Source organism: Barbus barbus, assembly GCF_936440315.1.
Source record: "Barbus barbus genome assembly, chromosome: 48".
NCBI lineage: Eukaryota > Metazoa > Chordata > Actinopteri > Cypriniformes > Cyprinidae > Barbus > Barbus barbus.
Genome location: NC_136726.1, coordinates 10,574,240 through 10,597,270, shown reverse-complemented (window position 1 = coordinate 10,597,270; position 23,031 = coordinate 10,574,240). Strand labels below are relative to the sequence as shown.

Genomic DNA, 23,031 nt, shown 5'->3' with positions numbered 1-23,031 from the left:
CCTTGATGAACCCGGTCGCTATCAGTCTTATCGGGTAACATAGCAGGGTTGATGCTGGAATGCACCGGAGCAAGATTACAGTGCAATTAAAAGCACATCCTCTACCCACACACACTTCAGCAGCATCACGTCTCACACTCCAACAGAGATTCTGTGTATCCTACACACCTATAAGCTTCATCTGCTCAATGTGGCAACAAACTGTTTGCTCACTCTGTTTGCTTGCTGGCTGCGTTATTGCTATCAATTTCCATTCAGCCAGCTCAGTAAAATACTCTTCTATAGAATATTTTATATTAGGAGTAATTATTACAATGTAAAAAATCTAAATGGATGCATGCTATTCCTAAATAGACAAAAATTGACCTGGTCTTGACACATTTTCGGTTGTCTCACAGGAAATTGAAGCTAAACTTATCGAGGAGAGTTTAATAGCGAGCCTTTAGCATAATTCTATCCCTCTTCGTCAATGCCTGATTATAATGTAGCGTTATCATGATAGCTTGTTTAGCATGCTAACAGCTTAGCATGGCATCTGTTGACTAAAATTTGTATGAGCTTTTCATGTTAGCTTGTTAAACAAAGGCTAACTGAACATACAGATAGATGGCCAAATTTACATGCTAATCTTGGCTATGTGCTGTTGCTCACATACATATAGATATACATATACTAGATGACTTCAAAGCTTATTGCCATAGATTAAGAGCTTAGAAACAGTAGTTTTGATATTATTGGATATGAATAAAAAAGGTAGAGGTATATGACTGCATCGTTCTTTGTTTGTTTTGTTTATTAATGAACAACAGAGTTTTTTCAATGAGCTTGGCTGATACTGATACCAAGAGCAATTATATATATATATATATATATATATATATATATATATATATATATATATATATGTATATGTGTGTGTGTGTGTGTGTGTGTGTATACAACACACGCACACATATATATTAGTGCTATCAAATGATTAATCGCGATTAATCGTGTCCAAAATAAAAGTTTTTGTTTACATAATATATGTATATGTACTGTGTATATTTATTATAAATACAAGCACATGCATGTATATATTTATGAAAAATATGTTATGTTTATGTTACATATATTTATATATAATATCAAATATAAGAATATAAATGTACACATGTAAATATGTCATTATTTTTACTGTATGTGTGTGTGTATTTATGTATACATAATAAATATACACAGTACAAATACATAGTATTATGTAAACAAAAACATTTATTTTGGACGCGATTAATCGTGATTAATCATTTGACAGCACTAATATGTATATATATATATATATATATATATATATATATATATATATACAGTCATGTCCATATTGACACATTTTGATTCTCAGATCATCCACCACTGTTGTCCTCTGTGGACGTCCAGGCCTTTTTATGTTGCTGAGCTCACTAGTGCGTTCTTTTTTTTGTCAGAATGTACCAAACAGTTGATTTGGCCACTCCTAATGTTCCTGCTATCTCTCTGATGGATTTGTTTTGTTTTTGAAACCTAACAATTGTCTTTTTCACCTGCATGGAGAGCTCCTTTGACCACATGATGTGGGTTCACAGCAACATCTTCCAAATGCAAATGGCACACTTAAAATCAACTCCAGACCTTTTACCTGCTTAATTGATGTAGAAATAACAAAGGAATAGCCCACATCTGCCCCTGAAATGGCTTTTGAGTAAACTGTCCAATTACTTATGGTCCCTTGAAAAAGGGGGAGGTAAATATTAAAGAGCTGCTATAAATATGGAAGAAAACAGGAAGGGGGCAAAATCTTTTTCACACTACTGTATATATGTATGTTTTGTACTAAGTGCAAGTAGTCGCTGCTTTTTTTTCTGCGATCCTGTCAACAGGATTTTAACAAAATCACCCTTTGGTCTTTGATTTCTTTTTCTCACCTTATGTTGCCCGGGATTAATCTTGAGTGCTGCTCTCTTCTGTCTCATCTTTCGAGATGACTCTGTTGTGTGGTTGCACACCTTTAATTTCACTAATGACAGCTGAGGTTTGAAGTGTCTTCTTCTGGCACATGTCTTCAAGGAGTGGTTGTCTTCTCTCGTTCCTAATGCATTCGAGTGGTAAGGAACAAAGGGTCACCTTCCTTGCATTACCCTCTTGTTACCTTTCTGTATGGTCTTGGTTTCTGTTCCTCTTTAAAGTCCTCATGTCAGTCCTTTCATATCCTTTTGCTGGTTCTTATGGAACCTAAAAATCTTGAGCCAAGATGCTTTGCCTGTTTTTTTTTTGTTTTTTTTTTCATCATTTACTCACCTACATGTTATTACAAACCTATTATTATTCTTTCTATTTGGAAGAACCTTGGGGTCTGAACAACATGTTGTTCAGCTTTGACAATAATTGTAGGAACTGAGCACTGATATTTTTATCCTTTAAATGTTACCTAAATAATTTTTTTTCCGTCATAAATATGATGAAATAGCTATAACTATGTTGATGATTGAAGTGAGTGAACAGTTTATTTATGACAATATATATATATAATTTTTTTTTTTTTTAAATGACAACTATACTGATATAGTTATCCTTATAGGGTGGATATATCTTTGTCCTATTGTAATTTGTAAAAATGAAAGGCAAGTGAACCACCATTGAATGTTTACAGCTTCAAATAAGCTTATAAGCTATAGAGCGTCATTAGAGAAATGTCTGCAAAACATTCGAGTATGTACAGAGTAACCAAACCTCCTCACCTTGTTGTCTAGTATGCAACAGGTCCTTGTTATATTTCATTCACTCTCTGTTACACCATGTACCAGGAAATCAAGCCCATAAGCTCTTGGCTCACATGAGAGCTGTTGATTGGGTGAAAGGGAATATGGGTCCTGTCAGACAAAAGCAATCAGACAGGCAGCAAGGCGTTACAATGCATGGACCAGCAGTCCCGCCGTGGCTGTCACGGCCGAGCCACTGATCTCATTGTTGTGTTTGTATTGATACGGTGAATGGGGCAGGCCATGAGAACGGACATGGGCGCAGTTCAGCGGAAAGGAGCGAGTGAATGGTTGCCTCTCTGCTGACTTCAGAGCTTTTTCATAATTTATTTTCCTTTGTTATTCTTACCTGTGTGGTTTTCAATGTGGCTCAAGTTTCAGTACGGCTCCTTGCAGCTACAGGATCAAATACAATCACTTGATTATGTTGTAGCTGTTATCTTATATTGTTGATTACTGTGATCTTGCTCCTATTAACTAGCTAATTTTACATTTTTCTGTTTAAATTACACTATTGATTCCTTGTAATGCAAATGTCTATAACCTTTTCTTTCCTTTATGAAAATTACCCAGGGTTTTACTACAAATAAAACCAAAAAAACCAATGGTTACTATAGTTAAACCATGGTTACCGACAAATTATGGTTTCGCTGCACTAACCATAGTTTAACCATGGTATTTGTATTAAAACTTTGGTTAAACAAATGATATTCACTGTGTGCCAAAAAAAACAAAGTTACTTTTACTACAGTAAAACCATGGCTAATTTTTGTATGGTTTACTTAAAGGGGCAATTCACCCAAACATAAGGTATGTTTTAAATGTATTTTGACACTAATAGCACAGAAATGACTTTTGTCAAAAGTTTTTCTTTGTTCTCCATTTGAAACTAAGAGCTTGGCTGAATTTGGAACCACAAACTAGCATGCTAAATTTTTTGCCATCATTCTGTCAAATGGTTAATGGGATGTTCAGTTGGCTAGCTAACAGCTTAGCCTACTAGCTTAGCATAGAACTAACTGGTTAAGTAACTGGCAGAAATAGTACAAGTGTGTTAGTGGCTATGCTATTCCATATTTAGTCCTTTTCTAAACTAGTTAGCACTATGCTAACAAGCTTGCTAATTGACGATACATTCACACATTTTTAATAATACATTAATTACAAATAATAATTACGTGATATTTACCTGCTTGAAAATATTTTACATTAGTTCACACTTGAGTATATCATTTCTGTGATGTGTTCTTTTTAAAATTACGCTAAAGTGTACTTCTATTTCATCATTGTAAAAAATGACCATGAATTTAAAGGTAAAAGACTGTAAAAATGCTACAGTAAAAACCTGTTAAATGGTTAACAGTAAGTTCTAAAAACTGTATTTGACATTACATGTAATTGTTTCATCAGGTGACTCTCATCACCATCTGCTTTGGGTGGTTATCAGTGTATTACAAAGGTACAAAACAGATTTCAGTACTTCGTGGTATATTAACATTATATCAGTGAATGAAATTCTGGTATTTAACTGTAAATTAAGTTAAAACCATAAAACCTAAAATGTTACTTCCGTATTTATTATGGTAAAATTCTGGCAACCACAGCTGCTGGTTTTTTACTGTAAATTTTACAGATTTTTTTTTTTAGTTACACAATCAGTAACTCTATCAATTGTATTTTGGCAAAAATTGTGGTTACCATAGTCATTTTTGTTAGGGTAATGTAAAGAAACAAAATACACTTGATTGTTGTCAATATTCCCAGAGCGTGCTAAATTAGTTCAGAAAAGCTAAACCCTGGGTGAGCTATAATTAGCATGTATGACTAGACGTGTGCAGACGTTTGTATGGCCTAACAGGTGCACAGACCGTCTTGAAAGGACCAAAACCAATGTGTAGACAGATAGACAAAAGCTAACAGAAAGATGAGCCAAGACTGTACTTCTGTTGCTAGTGAATAGGTGGGCAAGCCTGTTCAGTGTAGGGTATCCTAACTAAAGGTGCTTCATGTCAAAGCCATTGTTGCTTGTATTGTGGCCTTTCTCCCAAGGGTAAGGGCCCTCTTTAGGGAGGTTTCTTTCATCTTTTAAAAGCATTAACATGGCCAGGTTTGGCAATAGACTGCTGGAACCGAAAACGATGTTGGCTTAAAAGGAATGGAGGGATTGTGTGGTTTAACTTAGTTTAACTTGTTGACAGCTTAATAGACTTCCTTATCACTCCTAGAACTAAACAGTGGGCCTTAAAGGCAACTCTTGATCATCTTGGTCACTCCCCAGGACAGCTGTTTTCTGGTAATTCAGCTCCTATTTACATGAATGGGGAAAAAATGAAATGTTTATAACTGTTGTTGACATTATGTCTGCAACAAAGTCATTCTCTAAAAAAAGAATGATTTTTTTCAGATTTGTTCAGATTTTTTTTCCTCCCATAAAAAACTGAATGGCAAGTATTTATTGACATTGTGATATTATTACTACTTTTATTAATAATGTTGCCAACTGACATTATTACTAAGACTTTTGATTATTTTATTTTTTTATATTTAATTTTATTTGATTTTATTCTAGTTTGGTTTTTAATTTTTTTATTTATTATTATTATTATTTTTTTTAAGTGTATTTTTATTTGATTTTACTATCATTTTAAATAAAAAATTATTTAAAATCCAATAAAATTCCAATAAAAATAATTTTCTAAGATGGTTTTAATATAATTTCAAAATGCACAGCACTGATTAGTCCAAAATCAATAAATTATGGCAAATAAATATACCTGTATATAGGTTTTTTTTCTCCATTCTGTCACAGAGGGAGTTGTGGTTCCTTGCCGCTGTCGCCTCTGGCTTGCTCAGCTGGGGACACTTAATTTCTAGTGATTATCGTCAATTTGATTTAGCAGATACTATTTAAACTAAACTGATCTAGACAATGCCATCTCTGAACTCAATAATGAAATGCCTTAACTGAAAATTGAGTGTTTAATCTTATTTTTTATACATTACTGACACTCTGTCCTCCAATTTGATACTGTTAAGTGCTTTGACACAATCTGTATTGTTAAAAGCGCTATATAAATAAAGGTGACTTGACTTGACTTGACTCGACTGTAAATATAGTAGAAGTGGCATACCAGATCAAGGAAACTACGTTTTTTTTGTAGGCACTTAACAGATTAAAAAATATGTAAAAATGTAATATTACTTAATATGTAGAATGGAGGCTTTTACATAGTTTAATATGGTGTTATATATGGACTAAATACTCAAAGGACATGTTTGTTACCATAAGAATGACCCTGGTATCATAAATATTGCTTATTTAGCTTAAATCACTCAGAAGTCTGGTCAACTGGATTTATATTCTAAAGTAAACCAAATCTATCATCAAAAAGGCAATGTCTCCGTCTCTGTTATAGTTGACTGCTTAGGATGTCCCGTCTGTCCGATTTGTTCTGTTTTTGTTTGTCTGAAAATGGCACAGATTGAGTTATGGACAGTTATGGATCCGACCCACATGCATTAGACATGCAGGCTAATTATGTGCTAATTAGAGCATCGGCTGAAGGCTTTTAGAGTTTATATGCCTCTCCCACTGCATCTGCTTCTCTGTTTGTTTACTAGAAGTCAGTTTTGGAGTATTAAGGGAATACATAATTAATCCAAAAAGTAAAATTCATGTTGTTCCAATCCCATATGACTTCAATGGAACACAAAAGGAAAAATAATAACTCCTTTTTTGTGTGTTTTACATAAAAAGAATGCCTTGGCTTTGGAATAAAAGCAGTAAATAGTGAAATAGTATTTTTCTTTGAAATGCAAAAAAAGAAAAATGATGTTCTCAGAAACAAACTGAGGTAGAAGGAAACTCCATTCCACTGAATGGTGAATAAGTTCTTTTGATAATCAAATAGGATTCAATAGGGGGCAAAAAGTCAATTGTGGGACTAAATGAATCCAGTAGTATTTCGACAAGGATTGATTTGATGTATTGTCTCCTATATAGCATGTGATTGGACCCAGTTCTCACTCACCCAGTTCTATTCTGCTGAATGGATCAAATATATATATTGTATATATATTTGATCCATTCAGCAGAATAGAACTATATATATTGTATATATATTTGATCCATTCAGCAGAATAGAACTGGGTGATAATATAATTTACATTTTGCAATGATTAAAAAAAGCTGAGAATTTCTTATCGAGTAAAGAGATATATAAACAATGTGTATTATGAATATTTTGAATGATTTTCTAACTTCCAATTGTTTTACTGATAATATATTAGTAATGAAAAACATTGTATTAGAAAAATGCAAAATAGACCTTTTGATGACTTTATTCGGTTACACATTTTTATTTAGCAAACATATTTAGTAATTTTGACAGAATAAACTGATATTTTTTTCTTTTTCAGCGGATGTATCAGAAGCATATGGATTCAGATCACAGAAGAAACTCTCAGAGAACATAGACTGGTCGTACGCAGGTGGGTGTTGAATTCTAACTGTACTCACATCTTATTTATTATCTCTGCATAGTGAGCATAGCGATTAGACTTTAGTCTGTATAAAAGGCCTGCCAAAAAGATGCACTCTGAACTGAAGCGCTGGTGGCATCTTCCCCCATCCCAGTGCAGGTTTAGGGATCATCGTTGTCTAAGCATGCAGGGCTTAATGCCACAGATTAAACTCATCCATATCTAACTAGGCTTTCAGGGTTAATATGGCCTAAATTGCAGGTCCTGTCTGATCTCGCCCAGCCAATGCATGTCAAAGTTTACAGGGTGTGTTTGGGCTTTCGTGCACTGTGACTCCATGTTGTGGCTCCGTTGTTATGTTCATCGCTGCTGAAACTGACTTCATGTTGTTTTTAATCCCAGTATACCAGAGATTTTTTTTGTCTTTATAATATAGTGTTTTAAAGTATTAGAAGATGAATTATGAATTTTTAGATGCTTTAGGGGACGTATTTTATACTTTTGGTTGCAGTAATTTAATTTTACATAATTTCCAGGAATTTCTTTGATCCTGTTTAGGCTGCTCTTGATGCCACACCTTTAAGACTTTATGCAAATGACCTATTGTGATTACCTTTGAAGTGAGTAAAAACGCCCAGTATCAGTGAATCTGGAGGGTTGTATTTGAGTGTGTTGAAGGTTGTGATGACAATGCAGTGACCATTTATAAACAATTAGCATGTAGCATTTTAGCATTTTAGTTTTCATGCATTGAGGAAGAAGTTTTGCGTTAGAGTATATCTTTACAGCACATCAAAAGACCCAGCTAATATAGAACGTTCTCAGAAGTTTGGCTAACCTTCTGGTAAGGTTCTCTCAAAGTTATAAACAAATATTCTTCCAGTAACAGTAATAGACTGTTGTTTTTAATAACATTCCCACAACATTAGCACAAAAACTCATTCATGGAAAGCTTTAGTTGGACGCCCAACTGACTTTTTAAAATGTTACTGCTCCGTGTGCCACACAAGTCTTGAAAAGTGAAGCCAAAGCGTCTCAATCGCCCCCAGGTGACTGGATGCAGTATAGGTCATAAACCCCGCATTCTCCATGTATACTAATTGATCGAATAAAATTACACTTCAAATAAATTTTTTCCAAAGATGTTTTCTGTCATTTTAGGTAGTTCTTAGCCTTCTGTTGTACGTTCAAGTGTTCATTTTTCTAATAAGTTTGCTTTTAATTAGTTATTCGATGCTATAAAAATGGGGTGTGGTGTCATGATTGTGAGCTTGTGATTGGGTCTACAGGAGTTTGGGCGGGACTTTGATTCCGCGGCTCCACCTCACGATCACTACTGCGCAGACTTGGGCTCCAAATGATGTCATTTTCACAAGATGACAGCGGCCATACTGTGAATGTTTTGTCTTCACTTTTCTATAGTGGAGACATGTCGTCCGTCTGTAATACAGTCTATGGTTACAACTTACTAGTTTCAGATGGTTCAGAGAACAGAAAAAATAACATTCCAATGATGTTTGCAAAGTGATAAAATGTTCCCTTAAAGGGATAGTTTACCCCAAAATGAAAATTCTGTCATTAATTACTCACTCTCATGTCGTTCCAAACCCGTAAGACCTTTGTTCATCCTCAGAACACAAATTAAAATATTTTTGATGAAATCTGAGATTTCTGACCCTCCATAGACAGCAACGCAACTGACACGTCCAAGGCCCAAAAAGGTAGTAAGGACATTGTTAAAATAGTCCATGTGACATCAGTGGTTGAACCGTAATGTTATGAAGCTACGAGAATACTTTTTGTGTGCAAAGAAAACAAAAATAACGACTTTATTCAACAATTTCTTCTCTTCGTGTCACATGGACTATTTTAGCAATCTCCTCACTACCTTTCTGGGCCTTGAATGTATCAGTTGAATTGCTGTTTATGGAGAGTCAGAAAGCACTTGGATTTCATCAAAAAATATTTAAGTTGTGCTCCGAAGATGAACACTATGAGTCTTATGAGTTTGGAACAACATGAGGGTGAGTAGACAGAATTTTAATTTTTGGGTGAACTTTAACATTTTCTTTAACATTCATATAATCAAGAAAATATTAAACATTTTAAAAAATAGATGTTTTGAACATTCACAGAGCTTTCAGAAATTATGTTTAATAACTTCATGGGAGCAAAATTTTCGTAGAGCATGTTTTTGTAAGCTGGGGAGAAAGAAAAGTTGTGTTTTTTTATTATATGGCCCCTTGAAGTTTGGGAAGAGATGAAGTATCAAATCAAACAACATCAGTGACACATTTTGTATCTCTCGTCTTTTCATCTCCAGCTCTTTCCCGTTTCTAGCACAATGGAGAATTCCCCTGTCTCGCTTTGTTATTGAAAGTAGGCCAGATTTGATATTCTCCTTATTGTTGTTCACTTTTGATATTTAGCTTCTGATCTCTACGATTTACAGATCCTTTGGAAAATGATTTAGAAGATGATCTGAATCTTCAGCCTGGAGCTCAGAGTTTCAGAGCAAACATGTTTAGTTTAGGAAAGATGATCTATTGAGTTTGGATAAGTGAAGAGGTTATCCATCTCCTCAAACCTCTTGTTTTTGACCCGTCACAACAAACTAGATCTGGGTGTCATTGGAGGTTGGCACAACAAATGGGGCATTACAGCGTCCGGACTGCATGCTGGTGGTTGGTCATGCAGATGGGACATTGTTCATCAGCATTACCCAGAATACTGCAGCTCCTCCTCCTTGACCCGTTTTTCACTGTGCATGTTGTTAATGATACTGAGACACGAATAATCAGTCCTTGTTCACTTTATTTAACAATTCATTTTGATTAAACACCACTGAATCAGGTTTCTTGTTCAAACATGATTGCATCTTGTTATACTGACATTACATTTTTTGGCTTAACTTGATGTTTTCATTTTGAAAGAACATGTTTCAATCAAGGAGCTCTAAATAAGTTTTACACTTCAGTTTTACACTTTATATTATGCATAGGGCTGGATATAGGGAGAGAAAATGTTTAAATAAAGTGTTATTTTATGCATGTTTTGCACTTTGACATTTTAAAGACTTTCTGTTATGTTATGGTGTTTTTGGGCAAGTTACCATTGTGGTGAAGTGTGGATCGTGCGGTTGGGTTGAGGACCTGCTAAAAAGAGTCTAAATGGATTTTAATTAGAAATAAAAGCAACTGGGATTGCAATTGGGATTTCACTCCAGTGCAAGTTTTAGGGATGCGCACAGGACCATCCTTAAACTGCGAACAACTAACATCATATGTGTAAATAAAAGTTGTATTTTACTTGCTAGTATGTTATCATAACAGTTTGGCTGAACTTGCATGGACAGTGGTTCTATACTCTAAAAAATGCTGGGTTAAATACAAACCAGCACTGGGTAAAATATGGACGAACCCAGCGATTGGGCTGTTTAGACCCATGCAGCGGTTGGGTTACTGCCCAGAAGGTTGAGTTAAACATTTAACCCAATTGTTGGTTGAAAACAACCCAACATGTGTTCTGTCCAATATTTACCCAGCACTGGGTTGTATTTAACCCAGCATTTTTAGAGTGTACATGATGGAAACATGTTATTTCTGTACTTCGATATTTCACTTAGGATGAACTTAAGCAAACTGTGTAAACTCAACTAAACTTAGACATTTTGTTACTGAACCTTGAAAAAATCATGTTTGTTCAAGCTCTCAGTGTATTTTCTTGGGCAAAAAACGTCATGTACAATGCAAGCATGATATTTGAATTAATTAATTAATATAAGAGTTTTCCCTATTATTCTGATGTAACGGTGACATGCAAACTGACTGATATTCCAAATGGCACAATTACCTGATAATGCCCACATTTATTATTATGTGGTTGTGGTATGTATTTGGTTGAATTCAATATGAGCTTTTCTTTACAGAACATACATGGTGTTTGTTACTTGGCCGTTGCTCCGTTTGTAAAAGAGAGACAGATAGAGAGAGAAAATAAAGAATGAGAGAGAGAGAGAGAGAAAGTGCTCATGATATGAAGCTGGACTGGTCTGTCTGCTGTAAATCTCTTGGCCTTGAAAGGCACTTTATCCATTAGCTTTAAACACCAACATCACACAGACCTGTTCACAGAACTACTACTGCTACTTCTACTACTACACTTCTCCATTTCAGTCAGATTTTTATTTTTTTTATAATCATACCTTAAAAAAAAAACATAATTTAGACTTTGATTCAGCAAGCAACTCTTTCAGCAAGCAATTAATTGCATTTCCCTTGACAGCTGGAAGGTGGAATGGAAATGAGTACTGGTTTGTAAATGTATCATTGTGAGAAACTGTGTACACATGAGTTTGACACACTTTTTCCATTCCTCTTGTCTATGATCATAAGGCTAAAAACTGTTTATTATTGTTATATATTTTGATAATAATATTTTGATTTAAAATAGTGATTAAATATCCAATCACTATTTAGCAGAACAAATATAAAATACATAAAAACTAGCTGCTTGTTCCAACTCTGCCAACTTGCTTGCTAAACAATTTGGTTTTAAATCAGCTTCAGTTTTTTTCCTCCTTATCCTTTCATTCCTTCAGTTCCAGGTCCTTAAAAAGTGTTACCTAATAATAATATGATGGTTTTAAATGCTTAAAACAACCAATAGGCTACTTAAGACTGCATTACGATGATTTTAGAAAACATTTTACTTAACAGAGTTTTTGAAACTTTGTTTTGTGCCTAACAGCAGCTTTTATTTCTTCATTCATGTATTGTCTATGTTCTGCTGTATTTGACTCAACTGTACTGTATTCTACTGTACACCAGTGTTTATGGCTCAGCTGGGGGTGTAATGCAGCTATTGATATGCTAATGGCAGTGACCTAGAACTGCTGGTGATCTGGTTCATGGGCTTTGTTTTTGTGCTGTAGGGACCTCCAGAGAGAGGACTCGGATTAACCAGAAAACCACTACATATCTAATGATGCACCTGTGTGTCTGTGTGTTTGTACTGAAGCACAGAGGATCATCCTCTGACATTTATGAATGATTTTAAGAGGTTTGTTTATATAGTTCATCTCCATTTCCCACAGGAACTCTAAACCAAAATAACTGGGCAAAGAAATACCCGTCATGCAACAATGCCAAACAATCACCAATAAACATTGAGGAGAGCCTGGCACAGGTCAAAATTCAATTCCAGAAGCTGAGATTAGAGGGATGGGCGGAAAAGACATCAGACTCCACTACAGTAAAGAATGATGGGAAAACAGGTGAGAACAACTGTATTTTTAATATCGACCCTTTGTGTATTGTATCAGAGGTGAAAAAATCTTGATGTGAATAGACAGACCATTCATTTCTGTAATGTGTCATTCGTCTCCAGTGGCCATTGATGTGGGAGGAGATTTTTTTGTGAGTGGAGGGGGACTCAGGTCCAAGTTTAAGGTGGGACGTATCACTTTCCACTGGGGCCTGTGCAACGCCTCCTCTGACGGGTCGGAGCACGGCCTCAACAATGAAAAATTCCCCCTAGAGGTATTTCACATAATCAAATAACATCAATTCAAATTTATTTATATGTCTATTTCTATTTATTTATTTCTATTTTATTTTTTTGATATTATATCTTTATTTACATAATTATTTCTTTAATATTTATTTCATTTTATTTATTTATTATTTTTATTTTGATTATTTATTAAGTTACTGCATAATAAGCAGGATAATGTACAGTCAGCCGGTCATTTTCTTGATTATTTTCCAGATTTCTGAATGCACATTATCTCTTACCACTGGAAGAGTGAATGTGTACAAATGTTGATTAGACTGTTTGTTTCTGGTGCAGATGCAGATATACTGTTATGAAGCAGATGTTTTCAGTGGCCTCGATGAGGCCCTCAGTACAGGAGGAAAGATCACAGCATTGGCCGTGCTGTTTGAGGTAAATATGGCAGCTTTATATTTATGTAGATTTCAGTTATTTCTTTAAATATGTTTATTATTCATACCCTGTAAACAAAACCTGCCTAGTTAGCTAAGAAAACATGAACTTAATTCCTCATTTTAATCATGTCTTAGATATTTGTTCTGGAAAACAAAACTAAATTCTTAAGGAAGAGATTTTTAACATTTGTATATTGTTGCTGATTCTCCACAACATCTTTATGTATTGAACATCCTCTCTCCATCAAATTAATAATCTTAGACAGGCTTAGGCACTATTCGAAACCTCACCCCACCCCCACCCTGTATTTAGCCCGAGGTACAGATCATTTTCAGAAATCCTCATCTTCACACGGATGTTTTGATGGTAAAGACTGACATGACTTAATCATAATGTGTTGCTAAATCTTCAAAATATGTAGGTTTTTCCCTGAGGATATTCTGGTATACTGCATAAAGTTGTGTGCTCGTGTATATTGTGTTGTTTTGTCAGTTTGATGCTGCATGTTTTGAGAGTGTAGCTTGTATGAACATGTCTTATTTTGATATATGTGGTTAAGATAAGAGGCAGCAAAATGTGATTTCTTGATGAAAACTCAAATCCCTTTAGTCTAATGCTCAACAAGCACATGTGCAGTGCTCAGGTGTCCACAATCTTTTGGCCATGTAATGTATAATTTATCATGTAACTAAATATTTTCTTGATTTTTTTTAATGGTTCTCTCCACAGATAAGCACTGAGGATAATGAAAACTACATGGCCATCATTGACGCAGTCAACAGTGTCAGCCGTTATGGTAATGCAGACTTCATATATACAGTACATTTACAAGTGTCATATCCTACATTTTTGTAAAATATTACAGGAAAATCTGTTTTCCATGAGACCCCTTTAAGCTTTTCCATGTCCACAGGCCCTTAAAGTGACAGTTCACCTACAAAAGAAAACTCTGTCATCATTTACTGTGTGACTTTCTTCTGTGGAACTTAAAAGCAGAAATTCTGACTGTCTTGGTGGAGCATTTCCGTAAAATGATAATGAATGGAAAAATGCACCATAGAAGTGGTCCATACGATTTATGCTCTATATTCCAAGTTGTCTAATATTACTTTCTCTATGGGAAATAGAAAGTCATATGGGTTTGGAATGCCATGAAGGTGTATAAATAATGACACAATTTTCATTTTCATTTGAACTATTCCTGTTTTCTCTGGTCAGGAAAGAGTGGCCCCGTCTCTCCGTTCACCCTGCAGGGTCTCCTTCCCAGCTCCACAGAGAAGTACTTCACCTATAACGGCTCTCTGACCACCCCACCCTGCTCTGAGACTGTGGAGTGGATCGTCTTCAAAAACACGATGACCATCTCAGATGTTCAGGTCAGTATAATGGACAGTTTTAGAGCACTTACCTGCTAGCATATATTTCTGGAATTACATGAGTTATATACAGATTTAAGGGGGGCCGTTCACCCAAAAATGAACAATCTGTCATCATCTAAGGCTTTCAAGCTTCAAAAAGGACACAAAAGCATCATTAAAGTGGTCCATACACCATATTCCAGATCTTCTGAAGGCATCTTGACATATGTCCAAACTTTCTTTGAATTTACTACTTTTATGATATCTGTATTTTTATTTTCAGTTGTATTACAACTGCTTGGAAAAGAGTGGCCAGCACATTCTTTAAAATTTCCATTTGGTGTTTGGAAATATTTTTGGGTGAACTCCTAATTCACCCAAGGAGACAGTCTCTGTTATTGAGCTCCATGTGCTGACAGATTAAAAGATGAAGTCAAAATGAAACTAAAACACTGCTAACAACAATTGCTTAATATCAACAAACACATTTCACACATAAATAATGAAAATTTCCTTGTTTTGTCTGATACAAGTTCAATTAATAATTCAAAACCTAACACAGGAATTCCACGGCCATAAAGGGAATTCAGTTTTTTTCCTACCTAAAAAACCCTTAGGCCGTCTTCACTTGGACTGATATTGTGACTGTGGCGTCTATTTATCATTCGGCATCCGTTGCGCAACACTAACTCTATGTGACACACACTCTCAGGAACTAAAAACAATTAGCTAGAACTGGTACACAAGCCCAAACATGATAGTACAAATATCAATTTGAATTCAGAGTGTTATCTTGGTTTGATAGGTCAGTTTAGTTTCCTGCGTATGTTTTTACATTGGATCTGACATTTGTTTTCTTAGAAATCTGTTAGGTCATGTCCAATAACTATAACATTAGCTGTGCTTTTGGCAATAAATTCTAAAGTTCACACAAAAAGGAAGCCAACTCCTTCCAAAAGAGGAAGACAACAACAGTTTTGATTATTGTTTTGTTGGATGGCACACATTCAAAAGCAAGCTATCATTAAATGGAATTAGAGGGAGCGAGCGTAGAGTTACACGTCACAAAAGACTCTAAATGCTTAAATACGGCCTTTGTGTTGTGTTGCTGTTGCCCTCGAGTGACTTGCAAGTCGATACAAGCTACAGTTGAAACACACGGTGAAAGCAGGAGTTTTACCGCAAGGAACAAACCCACATCTGTCGACGTCACAATGGGAATGACATTGACTCACACACATTAAAGAGCAGCTTTGATGTCTGAACACAATACTGGGCGTCTCGCCGCTGGGCTACACTGTGTTTGTGCTGTGTGTAGTTTTTGTGATGTATAGAGATTCAATAGTTATGTTATGTTATAAGGTACATTTATGCCTCATAATGAGGTTGTAAACAGGATCATAGCAGTTTATCATCACCTGTAAGCTAAATCATCTTTGCCAATTTATTTATATATACTAATTTATATAATAAAATATTTATTGTAATTTACATTACTTTCAGTCTGTGTATTAGTAGTAGGAATTTTCAAGTGAATCTTTATGCAGGTTATATTGATATGCCAGTAGCTGGTGCAAAGTAGCTGTCTTTATGAGTGAGTCCCTGAATCATTCACTCAAATCAGTTTCAAAAACATTGATTAATTCAGGAATGAACAAGTCTTTCATAATGAGTCAGTAAGTGAATCATTTTCTCAAGCGATTTGTTCAAAAACACAGATTCATTCACGAATGGACATTTGGGGCCCAATTTGCATACCATCTAACCTAAATGCTATTTGAAATTAGTAATCTTGAATGCTATTTAGAGTGGATGGTATACACGTAAACTGAATCATCCACTCAAGCAATTCGTTCAAAAACACTGATTCATTCAGGAATGAACAAGTTTGTTTTTATGAGGAAGTAAATCATTCGCTCAACCAATTCACAGATTAATTCAGGAAGAGACAAGTCTGTACTTATGAGAGAGAGCAGAGGTGGAAAGAATTTTACTGAAGTACAAGTAAAAGTAGCAGTCTAAAAATCTACTCAAGTAAAAAGTAGCTCATTTAAAATGTACTCAGAGTAAAAATTACTTTTTAACAGTGGGAGGGAGGCAAAAATGGGAACGGTCAAGGTTTTCAAACTCAGTTCCTGGAGGGCCACAGCCCTGCATTGTTTAAATATAACCATAATTAAACACATCTGATCCAGATAATCTAATAATTTAGGTTTATTTGAAAACTACATGGTATGTGTGTTGGAGCAGGGTTGGAACTAAACTCGGCAGGGCTGCGTCCCACCAGGAACTGAGTTTGACACCCCTGGGATAGGCCTATAAATCTCAAACTAGTTGTTTTTAATTAAAGAAATCAGTTATTTAGAATAATAAGACATTTGGGCTGTTGCCAGGCAAATTAAATCAGTATCAACAAAATTCGTTTTTGCAATGCAGAGGAAACACAGAAGCTTCATCTGAAGTGGCATTTAGATGTATTTATGTTTTATGCAGGACATTAATGCATTTAACCTGCAGGTACAAATGCAGAAATAATGTTTTTATATATAAGACATACAATTTTGAATACTCATTTGAAATTATAAAAAAAACAAAAGAAAAAATGTATACTTTAAATGTGAAATTAAAACCGCCAGTAGGTGTCAGCAAGTCACTGTTAATAAGTGAGTCATTGCAATTGAACCGAATCGTTTAAACGGTTGATTCATTCAGGAACGAAACACCGTCATTGATCAGAGACGCAAAACTGTGCTGTAGTGGCTATGTTTGGAATTACTTTTGTTGTCGAAATAGAGTAAATAAATAACAAAATATACTTAAGTAAAAGTAAAATGACAGATTTTAAAAATAGAAGTACACAAAAATGCTACTCATTTACAGTAATGCGAGTAAATGTAATTCGTTATTTTCCACCTCTGTGAGAGAGTCATTGAATTCTCTCAAACAATACATTCAAAAACACCTGCATCCCAATTTGCATATTATCCAACCTAAATGGTATTCAAGTTTGTAATTTTTAATATTATTTAGGGTGGACACTGAATTATTCACTCAACCAATTAGTTCAATAACACTGATTCATTCAGCAAAGGACAAATCTGTCTTCACGTGTGAGTCATTAAATCATTCATTCAACCAATTAGTTCTAAAACACTGGTTTATTCAGAAATGCAAATGTGTTTTGCTTATCGTTTTAAGAACAGTGTGTGCAAGACATTTGTGCAATAGTTAAACACATCTGTCTAATGCAAGTTTATATAGAACACAATGGAATTTCTTTTTTGTTAAACCGTTGTATAGAAGCAATATCAATTGCAAGATACTCTTGCTCTGAATATCTAAATGGTGGACATTCAGAGCTTGTATGATATTGCCTACTTAACAGTCAGACTAATGGAGGTAGTATGAGGAGTATTCATTTTATATGACAATTCTAGCTGCTTTTAAACCCCTTCAGATCACAGAAACAATTTAGTTTCCAGATTTGTTGTCTAATCTGTGTCACCGTATGTGTCCACAGCTGGAGATGTTCTGTGAGGTGATGACCATGCAGCAGGCTGGATATGTAATGCTTATGGACTACCTGCAGAATAACTACAGAGAGCAGCAGGAGCAATTTATGGGACAAGTCTTCTCATCCTACACTGGCGTCGAGGAAGTCCACACTCCTAGTGCGTACTTCACAAACACACTTACACGCATAAACAAACTAGGGGAGTATGTGTCTGGAATCGTTCACTCTTAAGGTCGTAAAGCATTCAGGCAGTTTTAGGGTCATGGATCCAATTAGCCGCCAACATGATTCTAATCCCAAACAACTGCTTCTCAATTAAATAAGGTTTCTATTTTTATATGACGAAGCCCTCCAGACATTATCCTACTTTCTATTTATAAATATAGACAGACATGTGTCCCATTTTTAGCCATACGCAATGCTTTCATGACCCTTTATGGATGATTCCCACTCATCTCACGGCTGTTTTATATGAAGCATTACTAATAAACTGATGTAAGATTTTAAAACCCAACAAAAGGCTGTACTTGTTTAATTATTGAATTTTTAATGATAAATATATAAAACTGTCACCCACAAGGTTTTGGAGGCAAATGGTGCTTCTTTAGATCTTAATTTCTAGATTACTATAATAATTTAATCATTATTATTTAAGCTGTAATCTAAAAATGAACACTGTCTAAATGTATAAATTAAACCAAATGCATAGTGGATATATATATATATATATATATATATATATATATATGTAATTTAATACACCTTTCAGAATCTGCAAAATGTTAACTATTTTACCAAAATAAGAGGGATCGTACAAAATGCATGTTATTGTTTATTTAGTACTGATTTTTATAAATTCAACTATTATTTTCTCTTGTGGACTATATGTAAACATCTTTTATGTGAAATATCTTATTCAGGTCAGTACTAAATAAACAATAACATGCATTTTGTACGATCCCTCTTATTTTGGTAAACTAATTAACATTTTGCAGATTCTGAAAGGTGTATGTAAAGTTTCGACTTCAACTGTATATATAAACATACATACATACATATACTGTATATACTGTGTGTATATATTTATATATATATATAGTAAAAAAAAACTTGTATAATTTTTTTTATTTTTTATATTTGACAATAATACATGCCTCTTCAAAAATATAGGTGCTCGGGACTATAATGTCATTAGAGAAAATGAGTTGTGTAGTGTTCATGATTCACAAATCAATTGCTGAGTCTAACCTGTTCATTTTAAAGAACCACTTACAGATCCAAACTGGTTTGCTCTCAGACTTTCCGCTTTAGTAGATCGTTGGTGGAACATCGATGCCCCCATTTCAGATTCCTCCGCTACAGGGTGAACTGGCACGTTTGGCACGTGGGAGTTGTTTTTACAGAGGCCATCGGCAATGGAAAATGTTCCACTTGTGTCCTTTCAAACACAGATACGCTCCAACTTGTGTCTAAGCTCCTGGGGAATGTCATTTACATCCTTAATGCTGCATTATTACTTTGTAAAGACTGACTGATTACTTATGACATCATTTAAACCTTGGGAAAAATGAAATGTGAGGGTGGCAGTGTGCTTAAAAAGATTTAAGGGCTAATATTTACGCTCATCAGTTTGGATTATTGATATTCTTTGCTGGATTTGCAGTTTCCTGTAAGTGCTTTACTATATATATATATCATTCTGTTAGGCATCCTTCATATACTGAGAGACTGTTGCAATCTCAGAATAACACAAAAAGGGAACGTATAGCCGAAAGCAGCCAGACAAACCAGATTTACTTAACCTCTCCTTCACTGTGCTCGCAGTATTAACAAGGTTTACTCACCACTATTCAGTCACATCAATCTCTCTGCCTCTCTCTTTCTCTCTCTCTCTGGGTCATGTATCAAACCAGTTTTGAGTTGCTAGGAAACTGTCTCTTTCTGTTTGCCCCCTCACTTGCACAGGCTGAATTCAGTTCAAACTGTTCACACCTAACAGACCAAAATTTATGTTAGTGTGAACTGATTGCATGAATTTTTCTAAATCAGCTTTTACATTTCCCTTAATTTATTATCCTCATTGTGTTAATTGAAAGTGGTCTGTCACTTGCAGTTTTAATAATTAGATGTTCAATCATAACCTTAGACTGTATACGTTTGTTTGAGATAAATGCAAGACATGACCTATAAATGCACATGTGATCACTCCCAAATGGAATTACGTCAGCATAGGGATGTTTGGAATGGAGCAAACTCCACCTTTGCCTCGTTGAGGTAAATTTCTAATTTACCTGTGTATTTATAGTCCTGTCTGTGCAGTGTTATTTCGTCTGGTCTACTCGTTACTCCCCGGTGTTCCTGGCTCTGTAAGCCTTGCCTTGCTGTCTTCAGTAAAGTATGTTATTTGATCTTACATCCTCATCTGCGTGTTCCTTGTTCCTCCCTGCTGTGTGCACCGTGACACATATGGAGTGAAGAGAGCATTTAACATGACCAAAATAAATGTATGATAGTAATAATTATCTTTCAAACCAATAAAATGGCATATAAAAACAATTAATATGTGTTAGAAAGTCACAAAGTTCTTCATATGTTTTCATAAATATTATACATAGCTATTATTATATAACGTAATCATACATAGTTTTCTTTCATGATAATGAGAAAATTTGTTAAATTGATTAGTAAAAATCAAAAGTGATTATTGTTTGTTACCGGGTTAACAAAAAATATTTTTAATGTATTAAAAGTGCTTTTAAGTACCCTTTATGATTGGATATCACTTATAAGTATTCTGATAGTAGGCAGATTGTTTTTCATCTGCTGGTGCTTTCTGCCCTCTTGTGTTAGAAGCTGATGGGTGGGGGTACAACCAGAAACATTACACATCAGTATGCTTTGCTATTGAGAACTGTGAGGGTGATGAAAATTATGCGGACTGTGAACTAAACCAGGCTATAATCGGCCATAATCTGACTCAATAAATAGTAAAGACATTTAAAGTGTTACAAAAAAAATTCATATAAACCATGTTCTTTTGCACTGTCTCTTCATCAGAGAATCCTGAAAAATAAAATAAATCACAGTTACCACATAAATATTAAGCAGCACAACTGTTTTTAACATTAATAAAAAATATTTTTTTCTTGAGCAGCAAATCAGCATATTAGAATGATTTCTGAAGGATCATGTGACACTGAAGACTGGAGTAATGATGCTGAAAATTCAGCTTTGCATCACAGGAATAAAATACATTTTGAAATATATTAAAATAGAAAACAGATATTTTAAATTGTAAAATTATTTCACAATATTCCTGTTTTACTATACTATTAAATTAATACAGTGTTGGAGAGCATAAGAGACTTACATTAACAAAAAAAATCTTACAGAACCCAAAGTTTTGAATGGTAGTGAGTGAAGTAGAGAAACCTGTTGATACCGTGTTATCTTTTCATCTGACACTTTTGTATAATGTAATAAAAGGTTCAAAGTGCATAATTTTAATTCCATGTGTTTGTGTGTGTTTGCTGTTGTAGTTTGTAGTTCCGAGCCGGAGAATGTGCAAGCCAACCCTCATAATCACACCAGGATGCTTGTGATCTGGGAGAGGCCACGGGCTGTTTATGATTCGAGCATAGAGAGATACTCCATCACCTACCGGCCGGCCAAGGGCGATGATGAATCGGCCTTAGAGTACTTGACTGATGGAGACCAGGATGTGGTAATACATTAACTTTTTGTCATAAACATCAGCTATTAATGAACGCATCTTGAAAATCAGACCTAGATCGATAAGGTCACCTTTCCATATTTTACCTGTTAGAATTTGAATAACATCTGATAATCATTTGTGATTAATTTTTTTTTTTTTTTTCCACTAACAGGGGGCGATCATTCAAGACCTGGTGGCAAACACTAGTTACATGGTGCAGGTAGTTGCTGTGTGCACCAATGGTCTGTATGGCAGAGTGAGTGACCAGCTGACCGTGAACATGCCCCTGGATGATCCTGGTAAGACCAATCGCGCTCGCCGCCCTCGCATCCGTGGAGAATGAGTTTACAACACTCATTCCCCACATAGTTTTAGTGCAAATGTTAGACAAAAACTTACATATGTTAAAAAAAATCCTTTGCAAACCAGTTACCTTGTCTAGAAGATGGTGTGGCGTTTTTAGCCAGAAACATACTTTACACAAGTACGTGTTTATGTAAACATAGATCCGAATGCTTGACCTATGCATTGTAAGAGCATGTGTCCTATTGAACATACAGTTTGTGCTAATGGGCCATTTTCCTCAAGTATTAAAGACTTTCTGACACATTTTGGATTTTAGTGACACACGAACTTGAGTTTGCATAGCTATGTTCACTTATTTGCATTTGACTAAAATTCAGTAATGTAATGTATAGTGTTAAATCAGGCTAACACAAACCGACTGCACATTTGACAACTTAATAAATTGCTGGCAATTTCAGTAGAATATTATAACTTATAAAAATGTTTGAATTTATTTGTATTTATTTATATGCTTTCATTAGTTTGAACTGTAAAAGGAATTTCTGGTTTTAGGTAGACTTTTTAATCTTTTTCGGTGTTCTTATACATACCTGTCGTCTTAAAGGATTTTACTCTTATTTTCTGTCTGTCTAACTTGTACTTTGCCATCACTATCTGCATTTTCTATATATTCAGATATTTTTCTGTCTCTCACAAATACTCACGATTTCAATGGACTATTTGTTCTTTTCGTGTTCTTTCATTGGAATGTTGGGTCTGTATTTTGCTTACTGATTTATAATAAACTTATCTGTCTCTCTGAGAATCCCTGTCATCATATTTCAGTGTGCATGGATATGTGTTGTCATTTTCCAATTGTCACACATTTCCTAAGTCACAAGACACTTTTTTCATTATTATGTTTATGATTGGGTTTACATCAGTGAAAAGGGG

The 23,031-nt window shown here is 34.9% G+C and overlaps 1 protein-coding gene across 2 annotated transcripts in view; it reads left to right on the top strand.

Moving 5' to 3' along the window:
* Positions 1-23,031, top strand: part of LOC306866871 (receptor-type tyrosine-protein phosphatase zeta-like) — a 52,210-nt gene that overhangs the window by 9,298 nt on the left and 19,881 nt on the right. For both annotated transcript variants that reach the window (XM_079412277.1, XM_079412276.1), the window contains exons 2-10: positions 7,194-7,265; positions 12,352-12,531; positions 12,645-12,796; positions 13,107-13,202; positions 13,935-14,001; positions 14,424-14,581; positions 18,084-18,234; positions 21,617-21,801; positions 21,965-22,091. In XM_079412277.1, coding sequence (XP_079268403.1) covers positions 7,194-7,265; positions 12,352-12,531; positions 12,645-12,796; positions 13,107-13,202; positions 13,935-14,001; positions 14,424-14,581; positions 18,084-18,234; positions 21,617-21,801; positions 21,965-22,091 — 1,188 coding nt within the window. The remainder of the gene's footprint in view (positions 1-7,193; positions 7,266-12,351; positions 12,532-12,644; positions 12,797-13,106; positions 13,203-13,934; positions 14,002-14,423; positions 14,582-18,083; positions 18,235-21,616; positions 21,802-21,964; positions 22,092-23,031) is intronic.